This window comes from Nansenia antarctica (genome assembly GCF_963989245.1).
Source record: "Nansenia antarctica genome assembly, chromosome: 3".
In the NCBI taxonomy this organism is placed as follows: domain Eukaryota; kingdom Metazoa; phylum Chordata; class Actinopteri; order Argentiniformes; family Microstomatidae; genus Nansenia; species Nansenia antarctica.
In genome coordinates, this window is record NC_137688.1 from 24,096,928 (window position 1) to 24,113,890 (window position 16,963).

The window sequence follows — 16,963 nt, forward strand, 5'->3', positions numbered from 1 at the left end:
CTGGCCAGAGAGACCGGGTGGGAGGAGCGCGCTGTGGTCGTCCTGTATGCGCAGGGGCTCTCGGAGGTCATGAAGGACGAGTTGTCCTTCCGAGAGCTGCCTGAGCAGCTGGACGACTTAGTCGACCTCTCTCGGCGGGTGGATAATAGACGCCGGGAGCGGGACCGCGAGAGAGGCTCGGCTAGGGGCGCGCCCTCCCACCTAACGCCGGGTGTGAGACCACCCAGTGGCTTCATGGAGGAGGAACCCACCTACGATGAGCCAATGCAGCTAGGAGCGGCACGCCTGTCTCAGACCGAGCGACAGCGGCGTCAGAGAGAGGGGCGCTGTCTGTATTGCGGGCGGGCTGGACACCTAGTCGCTACGTGCCCGGAGAAACCGGGAAACGGGAGGGCTCGCTAATGTCGGGAGGGGCATTGGTGAGCCACGAGTCACCTTCCGCAATGGGCGATCACCGGACCTTTTTGGGGGTAACGATAGAGGGGGGACGCCGCATACGACGGGTGTGGGCGTTGGTGGACTCGGGGGCGGCGGGGAACCTTATGCACACGGGCTTAGCCCACGAGTGGGGACTAGCTCTAAAGGACCTTCCCGTTCCATTACCGGTCCGCGCCCTGGACGGCCGGCCTCTGGGGACCGGCTTCGTTACCCAGTGCACACCACCTATTCGCATCCAGGTGGAGCAAGAACAGTGGGAGCTCATCCAGTTTTTTATTATTGAGTCTCCCGACTGTCCTCTGGTCCTGGGGCACCCCTGGCTGGCGGTGCACAACCATAACATTAACTGGTCCACGGGGCGAATTACCAACCCTCCCAGAACCCCAACCCCATTCCCAGTCCCTTCCCACTCCCTAGCTACAGCCCCTAGACCCTTTTCCACGCTAGCGGCGGGGTCTACAAACATTCCAGTGACTCCGGCCGTAGTGGGCGTTCCCCAGGTCTATTGGGATCTGGGGGAGGTTTTTAGCAAGCAGCGGGCTAGGGAACTACCCCCCCACAGGACTTACGACTGTGCCATCGACCTCCTGCCTGGCACCACGCCCCCTCGGGGGAGATTGTTCTCCCTCTCCGGTCCTGAGACCCTGGCCATGAAGGAGTACATCGACGACGCACTCGCCGCGGGCCACATTCGCCCTTCCACCTCCCCGGCGGGTGCAGGGTTTTTCTTTGTGGCCAAGAAGGACGGGGGGCAACGGCCGTGCATCGACTATAGGGGGTTGAACAACGTCACGGTGAAAAACAGATACCCTCTTCCGTTGATGACGACGGCCTTTGAGTCCTTGCAGGGGGCCCGGGTCTTCACTAAGCTGGACTTACGAAACGCGTACAACTTAGTGAGGATCCGGAAGGGGGACGAGTGGAAAACAGCTTTTAACACCCCCAGAGGACATTACGAGTACTTAGTAATGCCGTTCGGCCTTGCCAACGCGCCAGCGGTATTTCAAGCGCTCGTTAATGATGTCCTACGAGACCTCCTCGACCACTCAGTCTTCGTCTACCTCGACGACATTCTAATTTTCTCCAAGGACCTAGCCCAACACCGAATCCATGTGCGACAGGTGCTCGAACGCCTTCTCCATCACAAACTTTTTGTTAAAGTGGAGAAGTGCGAGTTCCATGTGGACACTGTTTCCTTTCTGGGCTTCGTGGTGGACAAGGGGAATCTACTCATGGATCCCGGAAAGGTCAGTGCGGTGTTGGACTGGCCCCGACCCTCCTCTCTCAAACAATTACAACGCTTTTTGGGTTTCGCAAATTTTTATAGGAGGTTCATTCGCGGGTTTAGCGCCTTAGCGGCCCCGTTGACAGCCCTCACCCAGACTAGCCTACGCTCCTTTTCTTGGTCCCCGGAGGCGGACACCGCGTTCACGGCATTAAAACAGCGCTTCACCTCAGCACCCATCCTGGTGCACCCGAACCCGTCCCTACCCTTTGTTGTGGAGGTGGATGCCTCGGACATTGCGGTAGGGGCGGTTTTGTCACAGCGCTGCGCCAAGGACAATAAGACTCACCCCTGTGCCTTTTTTTCGCGCAGGCTGTCCGCGCCGGAGCGCAACTACGACGTGGGGAACCGCGAGCTGCTTGCAATCAAACTCGCGCTGGAGGAATGGAGGCACTGGTTGGAGGGGGCCGCGCACCCTTTTATAGTGTGGACGGACCACAAGAACCTGGCCTATATCCAGGGGGCCAAACGCCTCAACTCCCGACAGGCCAGGTGGGCGTTATTCTTCACCAGGTTCCAGTTCACGATCTCCTATCGACCGGGCTCTAAAAACACCAAGCCCGATGCACTGTCGAGGCAGTTCGATCCTGTGGACCTGGTGGAGAGTACGGATTCGATCGTCCCCACTGGCCTGGTCGTCGCCCCCGTGTCCTGGGGAATCGACAGGGTAGTGAGGACAGCGCTGAGGCGGGAGCCTGACCCGGGCGGGGGTCCGCCGGGGAGGCTCTACGTTCCGAAGACTGCGCGCGCACGACTGCTGCAGTGGGCGCACGCCTCCTCCCTCACCAGTCACCCAGGGGCCACCAGGACATTGGACTTCATACGAAGGAGGTTCTGGTGGCCCACAGCGGAGGGGGACACGCGCGCGTTTGTGGCAGCCTGTGCCCTATGCGCGCGCAGTAAAGCCTCCCGGCAACGGCCGCCGGGACTCCTACACCCCCTGTCCATCCCCAAACGTCCCTGGTCGCACATAGCCCTCGATTTCATATCGGGTCTACCCCCATCTGATGGGTTCACCGCCATACTAGTGGTGGTAGACCGGTTCTCCAAGGCGGCGCACTTCATCCCCCTCCCCAAACTCCCCACGGCCCAAGAGACGGCGGAGCTAGTGGTCCAGCACGTTTTCCGGGTGCACGGACTACCCCTGGACATGGTATCCGACCGGGGTCCTCAATTCGCCTCCAGGTTCTGGAAGGCATTCGCCACCAGCCTTGGCGCCTCCGTCAGCCTGTCCTCCGGGTTCCACCCCCAATCCAATGGGCAGACGGAGCGCGTCAACCAGGATCTGGAGGGGGTCTTGAGGTGCTACGTCTCCAGCAATCCGGCGACCTGGAACCGGCGGCTGGCGTGGGCTGAATACGCCCACAACACCCTCCTCTGCTCCTCCACTGGCCTCTCCCCTTTCCAATGCCAGTACGGGTATCAGCCCCCCCTTTTCCCGGAGCAGGAGGAGGAGGCAGCTGTACCATCGGTCCAAGCCCATGTCAGCCGCTGTCGCCGTACCTGGAGGCGGGTAAGGGCGGCGCTTGGGCGGGCTTCGGACAGGTCCCAACGCCAGGCCAACCGCAGGCGCCGTCCGGCCCCGGTCTTCCGTCCTGGTCAGAGGGTCTGGCTGTCTACCCGGGACCTCCCCCTCCGGGTGGAGTCACGCAAGCTGGCTCCTCGCTTCGTGGGGCCGTTTAAGGTGGTGCGGCGGGTCAACGCCGTGGCCTACAGACTGCTACTCCCACCCTCCATGCGAGTTCACCCCACCTTCCATGTTTCACTCCTCAAACCCGTTGTTTTCTCCCCCATGGCCCCTCCACCCCGCCCCGCCCCCCTGCCCCGTCTCATTGATGGACAACCTGCCTACACGGTTAACAGGATTATTGACTGCCGGAGGGTGGGGAGGGGTCTCCAATTCCTGGTGGACTGGGAGGGTTATGGGCCTGAGGAGCGTACCTGGGTGCCTCGGCGGGATATTCTAGATCCGAGCCTCATCACGGACTTTCGCCGGCTCCATCCCGAGGCACCCGGGTGAACTTCTGGTGCCGTTCGTCAGGGGGGGGCACTGTTACAAGGGGGGTCAGCGAAGAGGACTCCCCATCGCCCCTACTGGTCGAAGAGCGACAGTGCTCCAGCCCTGGACTAATTATCGAATTATTGTTGTCACCTGTGAGTGTTTGTCAGTGTATTTAGGTGTGTCCCATTTCCTTGTTCCCTTGTCAGTCGATCACTTGTGTTACACCGTATGGAATGCTTCAGAACCCTGTGTATGTATTACCACTTCACGTATCCGTTACCCGGAACGTAATTTGAACTTTGACTTTGTTTGCTGGTTTGCAACCGTGTACCGCCTTTGGAGCCCTTTGCTCAATCTTTAGTTTTCGTGCACTTTATTATTGACCGCAGTGCCTGAGTTATTATTACCTACGTGTTGAGCCCTACTGCTCCCCTTTTTGTTGTCCGGCTAAGAGTTTATGTTTGTACCTATGAATCATACGTCTCAGTAAAGAGAATCTTTATTTTATTACATCTCCGTCTCATTCTTTACTTACACCGCACCTGGATCCGACATTATTGTGTACACCCAGAACCTATTGAGAAACATAACAGAACCTATTGAGAAACATAACAGTGTACAACGTTGATACTCTGACCATCACCAATAGAGAAGACTGCTGTGCTGACAGGCTTAAAGGGGCTGAGATTCGTATTGGTAACTCACTGGACAACAACAATCCCAGGTGACTCATGCAGCATTTCCTCCTGCTAAGTGCAAAAGACTTCAACTATTAGAATACATCTTTTGTTCTTATCCATACCAGTGAATTTTTTTCTTTTAAAGGATTGTTGAACTGTTATTGATATTCATCCTGTCTCTCAGATGCGCTGTCATACCCGATATCACAGGAGAAAGCGTCTACACCTTCCTGTGTAATGGCATGGAGGGGCGCTATGTCAGTGTGGTTATCCCCGACAAGACAGAGTTCCTTACTCTGTGTGAAGTGGAAGTATTTGGCACTAAATGTTATTACATGTACTTGTATTCGCCAGTCAACCTTCCCCCTTCCCATGTGTCCACAGCACTACCTTAATTAGGCCCCTATACTTTCTTCTATTTACCTTTTTTGTTTCTTTTTATTATTACTACTCGATCTTTTCAGTTTGTAAAGCTTTGAGTGTCTAGAAAAGCACTATACAAGTCTAATGTGTTATTATTAATTAATTATAAGAACGAGCAGCGTTGATTAAACCAACGATCTTTGCTACAGTGGGAATACAGTATGTCTTATCTACATGTTGTGATATGAAGCTAGAGCCCCTCTAGGACTTAACGTGGACTCTCCGTGCACAATTCATGATCTCTCCTGTCTTTCACTCCAGTAAACGTGGCGTTTGGAAGAGTGGCTGTTCAGTCATCAACGGCTTTTAGCGCTCCTGCTCTCAGGTTCGTTGATGGGAACACAGACCCACACTTCCACAGAGGATCCTCCTGCACTCACACTCGGTCTGAGGCCAACCCCTGGTGGAGAGTGGACCTGCTGGATGTGTACAGAGTCAGTGCTGTGTCCATCACCAATAGAGGAGACTGCTGTGCTGAGAGGCTTGAAGGGGCTGAGATTCGTATTGGTAACTCACTGGAGAACAACGGCAACGACAATCCCAGGTGATGCATGCGGCATTTCCCTACCGAGTGCAGAAGACTTCACACTTTCATTTAACTCAACTATTTGAATACATCGTTTGGTCTTATCCATGGCAGTGTATTGTTCATGGATTTGTACATTGTTGAACTGACATATTGATCTTTCTCCTCGGTCTCTCTCAGATGCACTGTCATCTCCCCCATCCCAGCAGAACACACACAGACCTTCCCGTGTAACAACATGGAGGGTCGCTTTGTCAGTGTGATCATCCCTGACAAGACAGGATACCTTACTCTGTGTGAAGTGGAAGTATTTGGCAGTCTTGCAGGTAACATGAACTTGTTGAGCCAGATACAGTGCCCTCCATAAGTTTATGGAAAGAGGACAGATTGTTGTCTTATAGTGCCATACTCCAAAAGTTTAGATTTGAAATTAAGCAATTACTTAAGTAAAGGTTCTCAGCGTTGTTTCAATGTTTTATATTTTCACCATATAGATATATGTCCACCCTAGTACAACAAACATAAACTCATTAAACCAGATGCTTGAACATGACAACCTGAAGTACCCCTAAATATATTGTGTTAAATGTGTCCCTTTTTTGTTATTTATTGCAGAGAGTTAGAGAAGAAAGATGAGTTGACGAAGAAGAGGGATGACGTCTACTTGCAATTGTGTCCCTTTCATTAAAATGTGTTTAACTTAAGATGCTTTTGAGTGCTTCCTTGTAAATTGATTATATATTCAAGGCACCAACTGGGACTTCAGATAATGCTGTTCAATAATCATTTCAATTCCTGATATTTATATTTGTCTAATAAAACAATTGCATAATGACTTCAGTTCTGCTGTCTTACCTTATCAAACTTAAAATATACAGTTATTCTATGTCTTTCTTTGCATACAATGTCTGTTAAACTATTGTTGACAACATCTGTCGACAATAAAGTTCAGTACATGTTGTCAACAGGCATTATTGATGGCAATGCATCTGTCAAAGGTCCAATGACTTAAAAGATAATAAGACTGCCATCATAGTCTACTGAACTGCATCTTGTCTCTTTCTCTTAAAAGAAAGTAAAATGGTAAACAAGAGAATCTGATACTATTCAACAAGTTATAGGTGTTATTCATTCTGTTTGAGGGATCCACAGCGTGAGTCCCTTCATCTTGCTGATCGCTGATAAAGGATCTCCTTTACTTTATTTTACCTCTTAGTACAAGTGCTAAAGTTTTGAGCCTCAGACAAGTCATGATATACATAACATTAGAAATGATCACATGCACTTTTCTTTACTGCAGGTCATTTTATATTTTGTCGCTCTGGTGTTGTGCCGTGTGGGAGGATGGGAAGTGTGGTTCTAGCCAGGTCTAAACCCAAACCCCACATTAAGGTTGTGCTGAAGCTGGGAATGAACAACAAAGACCTGGGGGCTATTCCACGTACCGTGATTAAATCTGATCCCGGTTTAAATCAGATCCTGGTGCTAATTTCAGCTTGTGTTCCGTTCCATCAATGTGGCTCAAATAATTTGCTGCTTGGTTGCTATGCAACCAATCCTTCTGAACAAACCTGGTAGCGAGCAGGTTTACAGGCTGATTTAGGTAATACGTGCGTCAAAAATGTCTCGCAGGCGGAAACGACATCCCGAACGACGGTTCCGTCAAGTGTCTTTTTCCCGTGGCCTGGGGTGGTCCAGTGGTCTAGCACCGCGGTCTACAGTGCACACATATGCCCATGTCGGCATGGGTTCGAATCCAGCCCATGCCCTGCTGACATGCCCTCTCTCCCTTCTTCTCCTCACTTTCCTGTTTGTCTTCACTATATCTGTCTAATACTATATCAATGACAATAAAGACCATTCATTCATTCATTCATTCATTCATTCATCGGTTGGCTGTAGGTTTATTTCTGTCTAATGGTCTTGGTTGGCTGATGGTCTTGGTTGGCTGCAGGTTTATTCCAGAGTCGCTGGCTCAGGGTCGACGTGAGGAGGCTGAGGCGGTTCTCAGAGCTGCAGCTAAAAGAAACGGTGTCACTCCCCCTGTGGTCATATTTCAACCAGAGGAAAGGGTCCCACTTGAGGTGATGGCATGTCAACAACAGAGAAATATACTTGCCCTATTCATTTGTTGTCCTCAACATTTGATGGATCATTAATTTGTTTATTCTCTTCTATTTTTTATTACAGAACAGTTGTGTGCAAGCGACCAATACCTCTTACACCTACTTGGACCTAGTAAGGACCAGCAGTATCAGGAACATTACTATCCTCAATGCTCTCATCTGGTAAGATAAATATATGTTGATGGTGTGAGGAATTCTTGGATTCAGGTGTGAAGTGAAGTCTGAAAAGATGATATCAGAATCTTTTTAAGATTTAATACAATGTCCACAAGGGAGAGGTGTAGTATATAGATCTAGATTGAGGAACCTAGCTCCATGATTATAAGCTAAACTCTTTAAACTGTTTTAAACTGACCGTTATACTTCTATCCTCTTATGTTTTGTCTTGTTGTCTTTTAATTGTTTTTTTTATTAATTTCCCTGTAAAACGCATTGTGTTGCATCCGTGTATGAAATGTGCTATATAAATAAAGGTTTATTTATAAAACACACATAAATACATTTGATTTGATAAACAGCAAGCAGTGGAAAACTATCAGACACAATAAATCTAATGATCTTGCTCAACCCCATCTTTCTCTCTGTCTTATCCTTTGGCCTACCTATCCTTTGGCCTACCCTGAGGGCAACATGTTTATGATACTGAAGTTTGGCACACTGGCAGTGTATGCTAATGGCATGGTCCTTCTGGGAACAGAGAGACAAGAGGGCCTGAGCAGCGTAGAGCAACCCATCATTTAAATAAAATCTGATTTTATCAACTCTAATGCATTGCATCATGTAACTTGTTGCTAACTGTGACACAACAACAATAATGATGGGACATTGTTGAATTAATATCAGCAGGTGAATATCAGCAGGTGTCCTGTTTTGATTTGTATAAGTTTACAATCAGCATCAGCTTCTTTGGCCTGTCCCTCAACACCCCTAACATGAACGGGGATCCCTACATCAACTGCCTGCTGTCTGCGCTGATGGAGTTGGGGGCGTATGTGGGGGCGTGGCTAGTTCTTAAGGTGGCTCCTCGCCGTGCCATCGTCTCCGCCTCTCTGTTGGCTGGAGCGCTGGTGCTGTTCCTGGTCATCATCATCCCCAGTGGTACATACTGTACATACCTCACACCTGCTACATCAACCCTATGGTACATACTGTACATACCTCACACCTTCTATCTACATCATCCCTATGGTACATACTGTACATACCTCACACCTTCTATCTACATCATCCCTATGGTACATACTGTACATACCTCACACCCTCTACATCATCCCCAGTGGTACATACTGTACATACCTCACATCTTCTACATCATCCCTATGGTACATACTGTACATACCTCACACCTTCTATCTACATCATCCCTATGGTACATACTGTACTTACCTCACACCCTCTACATCATCCCTATGGTACATACTGTACATACCTCACACCCTCTACAATAAGATTATCCTACATTTATCAGAAGCTTGCCTATGGTCAATATTGACTCAAGAGAGAGGTGGCCTCCCTGTGGTTCTGTCTGCGACCTACTGGTGCACTTCCTGGTGGCAGAAAGAGGTCTCTGGCAGGGCAGACAGCTCGGGGACCTGCTCTTTATTACTGTGTTGAAATATGCTGCAATTAAATCTTAATGGAGTCTGAGGAGCTGACAAAACAACCACCTTCCGCTCCGCTTCATCAGAGTGTGAACTGTTTCAATTGATCCTGACTTCCCTGCAGAGGGACTTTGAGAAACGCTGTGCAAAATTAATCCAGCATGGTTATACTTGAAGCACAACTGACATTGTGTGGGATGGAATGAATACAACATGGATAATAAAAGAGAGTGAGGAATAATGTAACCATCTCTTCATGTTCAGTATGTAAAACAAAAGTTCTACAGAAAAAGATGATAAATATATGAAATATTGGATTTATTCCATCCTGAAAGTATTACAAAATAACACATACAGTAATACAGCCAGGCTGAAGAAGAGTCTATGTTGAAAGCAACGTCATTAGAATTGACAAACACAATTACTGATGTTGCTGGTTCACAAAGCACAAAAGCAATTATATGTACTGTCGGAATACAAGATGAAAATGAATGAGACATATTTACTTTGCAGCTCCATGGCAACCTCTTAAGGGTGAGATCCATTGTTCAAAGGCACGTTTGCCCAGGAAGAAAACAAGCATGACCACAATATAGTACCACAATCAACCCCTCATGAGATGTTATATAAGAGGAGAATAATAACATCACATACATCATTAGAAAGGTGAAATTAAAGCACAAACTGACTGCTAAATAATGGTCACTCTAAAAGTTGTCCTACAACACCTGTCTTTGGACTATGAGACTAAGGGTCATTATACTATGTAATTACATTCAAAATGTATCTTCCAGTTGCATTTATTTCTCATTAAGTTATTAAGGCAGTAACATATATATGGTCTGCTGTATTTGAGTAAGTTAAATAATGATAAATACTGTAGCATCAGCCACATGCAGTAAGCCTGAGACACTAACCCACGATCCTATATCTTCTGAAAAATGAGTGAAAAAGCTAGTGAACAAAACAGCTGCATGCGTAAGTGCAATATTACTAAAACAATCAATAAAGAAATGTTTTGGCATTAGCTCCATATGATAGAGCGCAAATGGATACAAACAGTGGTGTGCCGTCAGGGCCAGCAAGGCCTTCTCTGCTGGCCTAAACATCATCAGAATATACATTTTATTTTAATATATTTTTTCCACAAATATGTATTAATGATTCCCCATAGTCTATTCTCTTCATTTCATAGCTTTCCTCTTGGTTGCGCAGCTTCCAGTCTCCGATTGAGATTTGGAGGGCTGGCCTTTATGTTAGAGCTTTTATCCAATCAAAATGTGTTGCTAGGGGGCTCAAAAATCTGCCTGCCTTCACGTTTAACGGTGCCGCGAATTCGACCCAGTGTTTCCTCTACATGCATTTCATCGTGGCGGTCCGCCACGATGGAATTTCCTCCGCCACCATGCAGATTTCTCAACCCAAAAAAAAAAAAAATGATTTAGGCCGCTTTTCAGACCTTCACAGCGCTAGACACACCCACAAGCGCAAAGCGACGCGCTTGCAAAACTGTTTTGTGATTCCTCATTTAAATTACGTTGTACCTGTTACAATGACAATAAAGATCATTCATCTTCATCAAGATGAGAGATGGAGCGATCCGCTCACACAGCTGTCCCGCATCCGCTAATCAGCGCAGCACCGAACCGCCGGGCTCGTTGAGCGGATGCGAGGCAGCTGTGCCCGGGACCGGCCACTTCACATAAAGGAAGGAAGGAAGGAAGGAAAGAAAGAAAGCCGTGCACAAACGAGAGCTAAGTCAGACCGGGACGCTGCCAGTATGTGTGAGAGCCGGACTGCCGGCGTGAACATTTGAACCGTGTCATTTTATTTAATGGACCATTTCGTTGTCTGGTACCTGTACTGTAGCAATGACAAATAAAGTCCATTCCATTCCATTCCAGAGAGGGACGGACGGACGGACTACCCTTGTTTTTAATTTACAGGAAAACATTTTATTTTCGAGTTTTGGCTGAAATGACGTCGTTGTTTTGAGCGCGCGTGCGCGTTTCATGCGCGTGCACGCGAAAAAAATCGCGGTCAGCACTACCCGCCACCATGGTAAAAATTCCTGGAGGAAACACTGGACCTGTAACTTAACGTTGGAACGAGAAAACCTGTGGCGTTCCTAGTAAACCTACGTAGATGCGAGCAAAAGCAACAACGGCGCCTGCTGGAAGGCTCAATGATGTCAGCACCCAGCACGTCTTTTGATTGGATACGCACTATTGATACGCACTATTGATACGCACTATTGATATTCACTATTGAGATGCGTATATGCCGGTAGATGTGAAACTTTCGAAAGTGCGCAGGGAAACGGAGCATCACAACGAAAGCTTTCATTGACTGATCGATAATACTGATCGATTGTGTCCTGTTTTTGGGTAAACAATAACTTTCATTTAGGGGACACGATGAAAGCACAAACAGAGGAAACTACCTTGAGCTTCTTGCTTTTCTGGCTGAAAACAACCCAGATTTACATTACCACCTGTCCACAAACAAAGTGTTTACTGGGACGTCAGGCAAAATACAAAACGACCTGATTTTTGCTATTGCTTAAGTGATGGGAGAAGAGATCAAAATGGAGATTAAAAAGGCACCCTTTGTCGCTATTATGGTGGACGAGACGACAGACGTGGGTAATGTAGCGATCTTAAAGATGTTAGTTTAACACTCTTCATTGTAAATGCGGAGTTATTGATTAAAAATGCTTCGGAAATATTAATATAACTCTGTTGTACTTGTCTGACTATGTTAAGGTGATGCAACGCCCGGTTATACTGTGTTTCTGTCTAGTTTCTAGAGCCATGGCGTCATAACGATGGTATTAAGAGGTAGAATAATTCAGGTAGGAATGTGTCGGACATCACTGAAGGCCTAGGTGTGAAATGCACCGCCCGCCACTGGATACAAATACACTAAAATAAACAGGAAAATTATCTGCCGTCAGGAAACAAATGCAAGCAGACTGGTAATTATACAGAAAAAAAATATTGGCTACAATGCTTTTGTACAAAATACTTTTATTCCTCTTCATCACATTTGGACACGTTTTCTTTCCTTTTTCCTATGAAACAACCACATCAGCTGTCCTCCTCTAGGAGTAGTTAGAGGGTGTGTGGGGGGTTGGGGGGGTTCCACAGGGGTTCTGGGGCACCGGGCAGCGGTCGGTTGGGTCGCTGGGTAGAGTGGCGGTTCGGTTCGGGGGACTGAAAGGACACAGTGCAGCTCTTAAGGAGGTCGATGATGAAGAGGAAGATGAGGTGTGTGGGGGAGGTGGGGGGGGGGGGCTTGGGGGGTCCTTTGGGGGGGAGGGGAGGCACTTACTTATCCTCTACGTAGTCGGGGATGCCGGCTTTCGCCAGGGCGTGGCGGTAGTGCAGCAGGACGCCGCGCACGCTCTTCACAAAGCCCTTGGACAGCGGGAACAGCGGGAAGCCGATGTCCGGGTAGCCGCTGCGCTCCGGCAGGAAGCTCCAGTAGCTCTTACTCCTCTTCTTTGGTCGCACCGCCGGCTGGCTCCCGGCCCCGCCCACCCCCGCCCCCCCTGCCGCCAAGTCCGAGGAGGAAACGCCGCCGGCGCCTCGCGCCATGGTAACGACGACGGACGACGACACACCGGTCTCGGGCTCCGAGGACGTCGTCACACCGCCGCCTCCGCCACCTCCGTCACAGTCCGAGTTCTGGCTCAGCTCGGCGTGCGAGGCGGCCGTCGTGGACGGGCTCAGCCCCGAGTCCTCCAGCTCCTCCTCCGTGCCCGTGCCCGCCTCGTCGGGCTTGCTGGGGCTGCTGTGGGCCACCGCCACGGGCGGGGAGCCCGACCCCAGGGCCAGCTGCTCGTCCAGGGGCTCCTCCGCCGCGGGGAGCCGGTCCCTGGGCGACCTCACCACCCGGGGGGGGGGGCCCCGCTCGGCCGCCTCGTGCAGCTCCAGCCACACCTCCAGGCGGTGGACCAGCTTCCAGCCGTTGGAGGCGAAGTGCTGCTGGATCTCCTGCTGGAAGACCTCCACGGGGTTCTGGAGCAGCTGGGTCATGGACTGGACCATCTTGATCAGGGCCATCTCGTTGTAGCAGCGGCTGTTCTCGTAGCCCTCCTGCAGGCCGCGGTCGCTGTCGAAGCCCGCCTCGTTGTAGTAGGGCTCGTTCACCAGGATCAGGCCTTGGATAGAGATGAGGACTTGCAGCAGACTGGACTTGCTGGTCCACCTCTCTGTACCCTTGCCCATCCAGGTGCCCAGCAGGCTGACGCAGACCTTGCCGTTGTCGTACAGGTTGGGGTTGAGGCGGCCGCTGCACTGGGACAGGTAGCGGAAGAAGGGCGGCACCGAGGGGTAGATGTTGGGCAGCTGGATGTCGAACAGGAACAGGCCGTCCTCGTACGGGGTCTGCGTGGGACCCTTGATCAGGGCAGAGAACAGGTCCATGCGGTCCTCGAAGGTCTTGACCATGATGCCGTCGGGCAGCGAGGTGGCCAGCAGAGCCATCTCCTTCCTCACCGTGCTGAAGAACTTCTTGGCCTCCGCAGGCTGGAACTCCAGCTTCTTACCAGAGTGGGTTTCTGGTGACCACTCCAGCACAGAAAACACCTCCCCCTTGGCGCTGGTGAAGGTGACCCCGGGCTTGCCCCCGCTCTGCTGGCACAGGACGGGCGTGTCGCTGGGCCACTCCGGACACCCGGGGGTCTGCGCCTCCTGCTGGGGTCTCTCCTCGCTTGCCTTCTCCCCTCCCTCCGTGCTCCCCCCCCCGCCACCTCCACCTCCTCCTCCTCCTCCTCCTCCACCCCCCCCTCCCCCTCCCGCCTCCACAACGGCCTCCATCTCGTCCACGATGGCCACGTTGTCCAGGGTCTTCCTCAGGTTCTCCTGGAGCTTCTTGATGTCGTCCAGGAAGCGCTTCACCTTGGTGGGCTTCTCTGGGGCGGCCTGGGGGGTCCCCGCCGTGCTGTTGGCCCCTCCCCCGGCGCCGGTGCTGGTACCGCTGCCGCTGCTCGCCGCGTGGTTGGTGGCAGCGGTGGGCTCCGCGCCGGTGGGTGAGGTGGGAGAGCCGCCCGTCCACAGCTGCACCACCGTCATGTTCTTCAGGCTCTCCAGGATATTGATGGCCTCCCTCAGCCCGCAGAAGGCCCGCGGCGCGCCCTTCTCTCTGGGCTTGTCCCCGCCTTCGCCTGGCCCCCCGCCTGGGGTGGTCCCTCCTCCTCCTCCTCCTCCTCCTCCCGGGCTGGCCGCCACCGCCCCCCCCTCCGGTTCTTCCCCGGCCGAGGAGGGTTTCAGCGGGATGGTGGACCCCTCATCTGGGAAGAGGATGAGGGGGGAGGTGGGCCCCCCGGTGGGGGTGGGGGCCTGGGTGGAGGCGTTGTTGTTGTCGTGGGCGACGGGGTGCTGCTGGTCGTCCTCGTTCAGGCCGTTGTCCGTCTCCCAGCTGTCGCTCTCGTCCTCCCACTCCTCCGTGGACAGGCCGCTGCTGGTCTCCTCCACAGAGTCATAGTCCGTCTTCTCGATCTCTGACTCCACGTTGTACAGGTGCTGGGGCAGGACGACGGTCATGGAGTTGTCGGCCCACACCACCTCCACCTTGCTGCTCACGTCCACTCTGGACACCTGACCCACTGACGTTTTCTCTGCCGTTACCTCGTTGTCACAGTCGCCCGTCTGGCCGTTCTCAGAGTTCCCGATGCGGATGACGATGTCCGTGGTGCGGAAGTGGAAGTCGGGATGGTCGGCAATGTCGTACACGCTCACGTCCTCCTCCTCTCCGATCACCTCCACATTGTCGCTGGAGGCGTTGAGTTTGATCCACTTCACGGCACACGTCCTCCCCTTGTGGTCTCCCGATTGGATGACTCCGTACACACCTGGGTCCTGGGACGCTTGGGGGCGTTTGTCCACCACAAAGTCCCCGGGGCAGAACTCGTGGTTGTCCAGGTGCTGGATGGGGATGAGGCTGTTGGACCTGATGCCCGTCTCCACCCGGCCGTCCTTCCACATCACGTCAGCAGAGGTCTTCGTAGAGACCACCTCCACCGCCACCCTGTCGCCGGGCTTGAACTCCCGCGAGAACTTGGTCCTCTTCTTCTTGTGTTTCTTCTTCAGGTTGCGGATGGACAGAGGGATGCTCTTCTTGCGGTTGGCCCCCACCCCCCCGCTCTGGGACGAGGCCGTGGAGCTGGCCGACGACGTCATGGAGCTGGTGTCGTCCGTGTCCTCCGCCCCCTCGTCGTCCGCGTCCTGCTCCCCCGGCTCCGCCCACCCGCCTTCCAGGCGCTGGGGGTGGGGCTGGACCGCCCGGGGGGCGGGGGGGCCCATGGGGCCGTTGTTGGGCTGGTGGGGGGGCTGGGAGGTGGCGTCTGTGTTGTCGGGGGTCTCCATGGAGGTGTGGTGGTCTTCTGGACTTCCGGTCTTTTCCGCAGGGTTCTGCTTCCGGTCTTCACCCTGTGTGTCTACGTTCTCTGTCGCCTTCTTCCCTGCCTCCTTCCTGAACAATCTTTTCAACCGTCTGGCCACAGGGTCCTCAGGCAGCACAGGGGCTCCCTCTGGCCCCTCACAGGTGATGCGCGTGGCGTCTCCTTTGGCGGGGAACACGTAGAGCGCCCTCTCCCCCAGCTGCCTCTGGGTGTGGTCGTAGTACCCCAGACGCTTCACCCTGCAGAGGTCCTCCTGTGCGATGGTGGAGGCGGGGGGGTAGACGCTGTCGGAGCCCTTCGGGGAGTAACTCTTGGTGATCCACGTCACCTTCAGCTCCACCACCTGGACCTCCTCCACCACCACCCTGAACATGCTCTTCTTGCTGAGTACCGGTTTGACCCCCGACAGCCACTGTACGTTGGAGAAGACCTTGGCCGGGCCGATCAGCACCTGGCCCGGGTAGAAGAACAGACCCGAGTAGCTGACGTGGGGACAGACGTCGTACAGCTTGGCACCGTCCTCCACACTCATGGAACACCTGGCTCCAATGGACAGCTTGAGGATGATGTGATTGGTCAGGTCGTACACCTTTCCCAGCCAGAAGTCGTAGGCGATGTAGTCTCCATAGCGAAAAGACCAGACGTGCTGCAGGTCTTTACTGTTGACGGGGAAAAGCACGCAGTTGGTCCCCACCAGTTTCACCGCACACTCTATGTCGATGTTGATCACAATGCCACACTGGTTGTCATTGGAATTCATCCGCCGCACCATGTCTCTAATAACGATAGATCGATCTTCAAGTTTCAGCTTTGTTTCCCGAATGTCTTGCATTCCTCCTTCTGGGTACCACTGCACCACCACGAACCCCCTTCCGAGAGGCCGGGACCGGGCGTCCGCGGCACCGCTCTCGGTGTCCGAGCTACAGGGGATGCAACCACCACCTCCTCCTCCTCCTCCTCCTCCTCCTCCTCCTCTTCCTCTTCCTCCACCTCCTCCACCCCCGCCGCCATCACCGTCGAGGTCCGAATCGGAGTCGAACTCCTCCTCGCCGTGGATCATCCAGACTAGGCCACGGTACCGACCCGAGCCACGGTACCGACCCGACACCAGGTCGTGGGAGAAGAGGAGCCGCTGGTAACCCCCCGCGGAGGGAGAGAGCGCCACGGAGGAAGGAGGCTCCGACCCCGGGCTCACAGCCGGAGAGAGGGCCGGGCTCCGGGACGGGGATGCTGCTGCGTCCATCGATGCCACGGGTTCCGCCATCGCTGCTGCGCTGTTGTCAGGGAATCAAACAACATAATGTTATAGCTCAATGTTATTATACCTCATAATATATCTAAACTAAAGTCACCGACAGTTTTACCTGAGCCAGCGAGCTGCTATTGAGCTTGTGTGCTGCACAGTTCCTGCTTCCTCGCGAGGACACTCGCTGAACAACAAGGGGTGCGTTCGTAAAAACGCTCTGGAAATCTGAT

The 16,963-nt window shown here is 52.5% G+C and overlaps 1 protein-coding gene across 1 annotated transcript; it reads right to left on the reverse strand.

Moving 5' to 3' along the window:
* Nucleotides 1–12,410: 12,410 nt before the first annotated feature.
* Nucleotides 12,411–16,751, reverse strand: LOC308152484 ((E3-independent) E2 ubiquitin-conjugating enzyme UBE2O-like; the record flags this gene model as incomplete). The annotated part of the gene is made up of 1 exon (XM_080525475.1): nucleotides 12,411–16,751. One exon carries the CDS (start codon nucleotides 16,749–16,751, stop codon nucleotides 12,411–12,413), a length of 4,341 nt encoding a protein of 1,446 aa, XP_080381601.1.
* Between the last annotated feature and the right edge of the window lie 212 nt (nucleotides 16,752–16,963).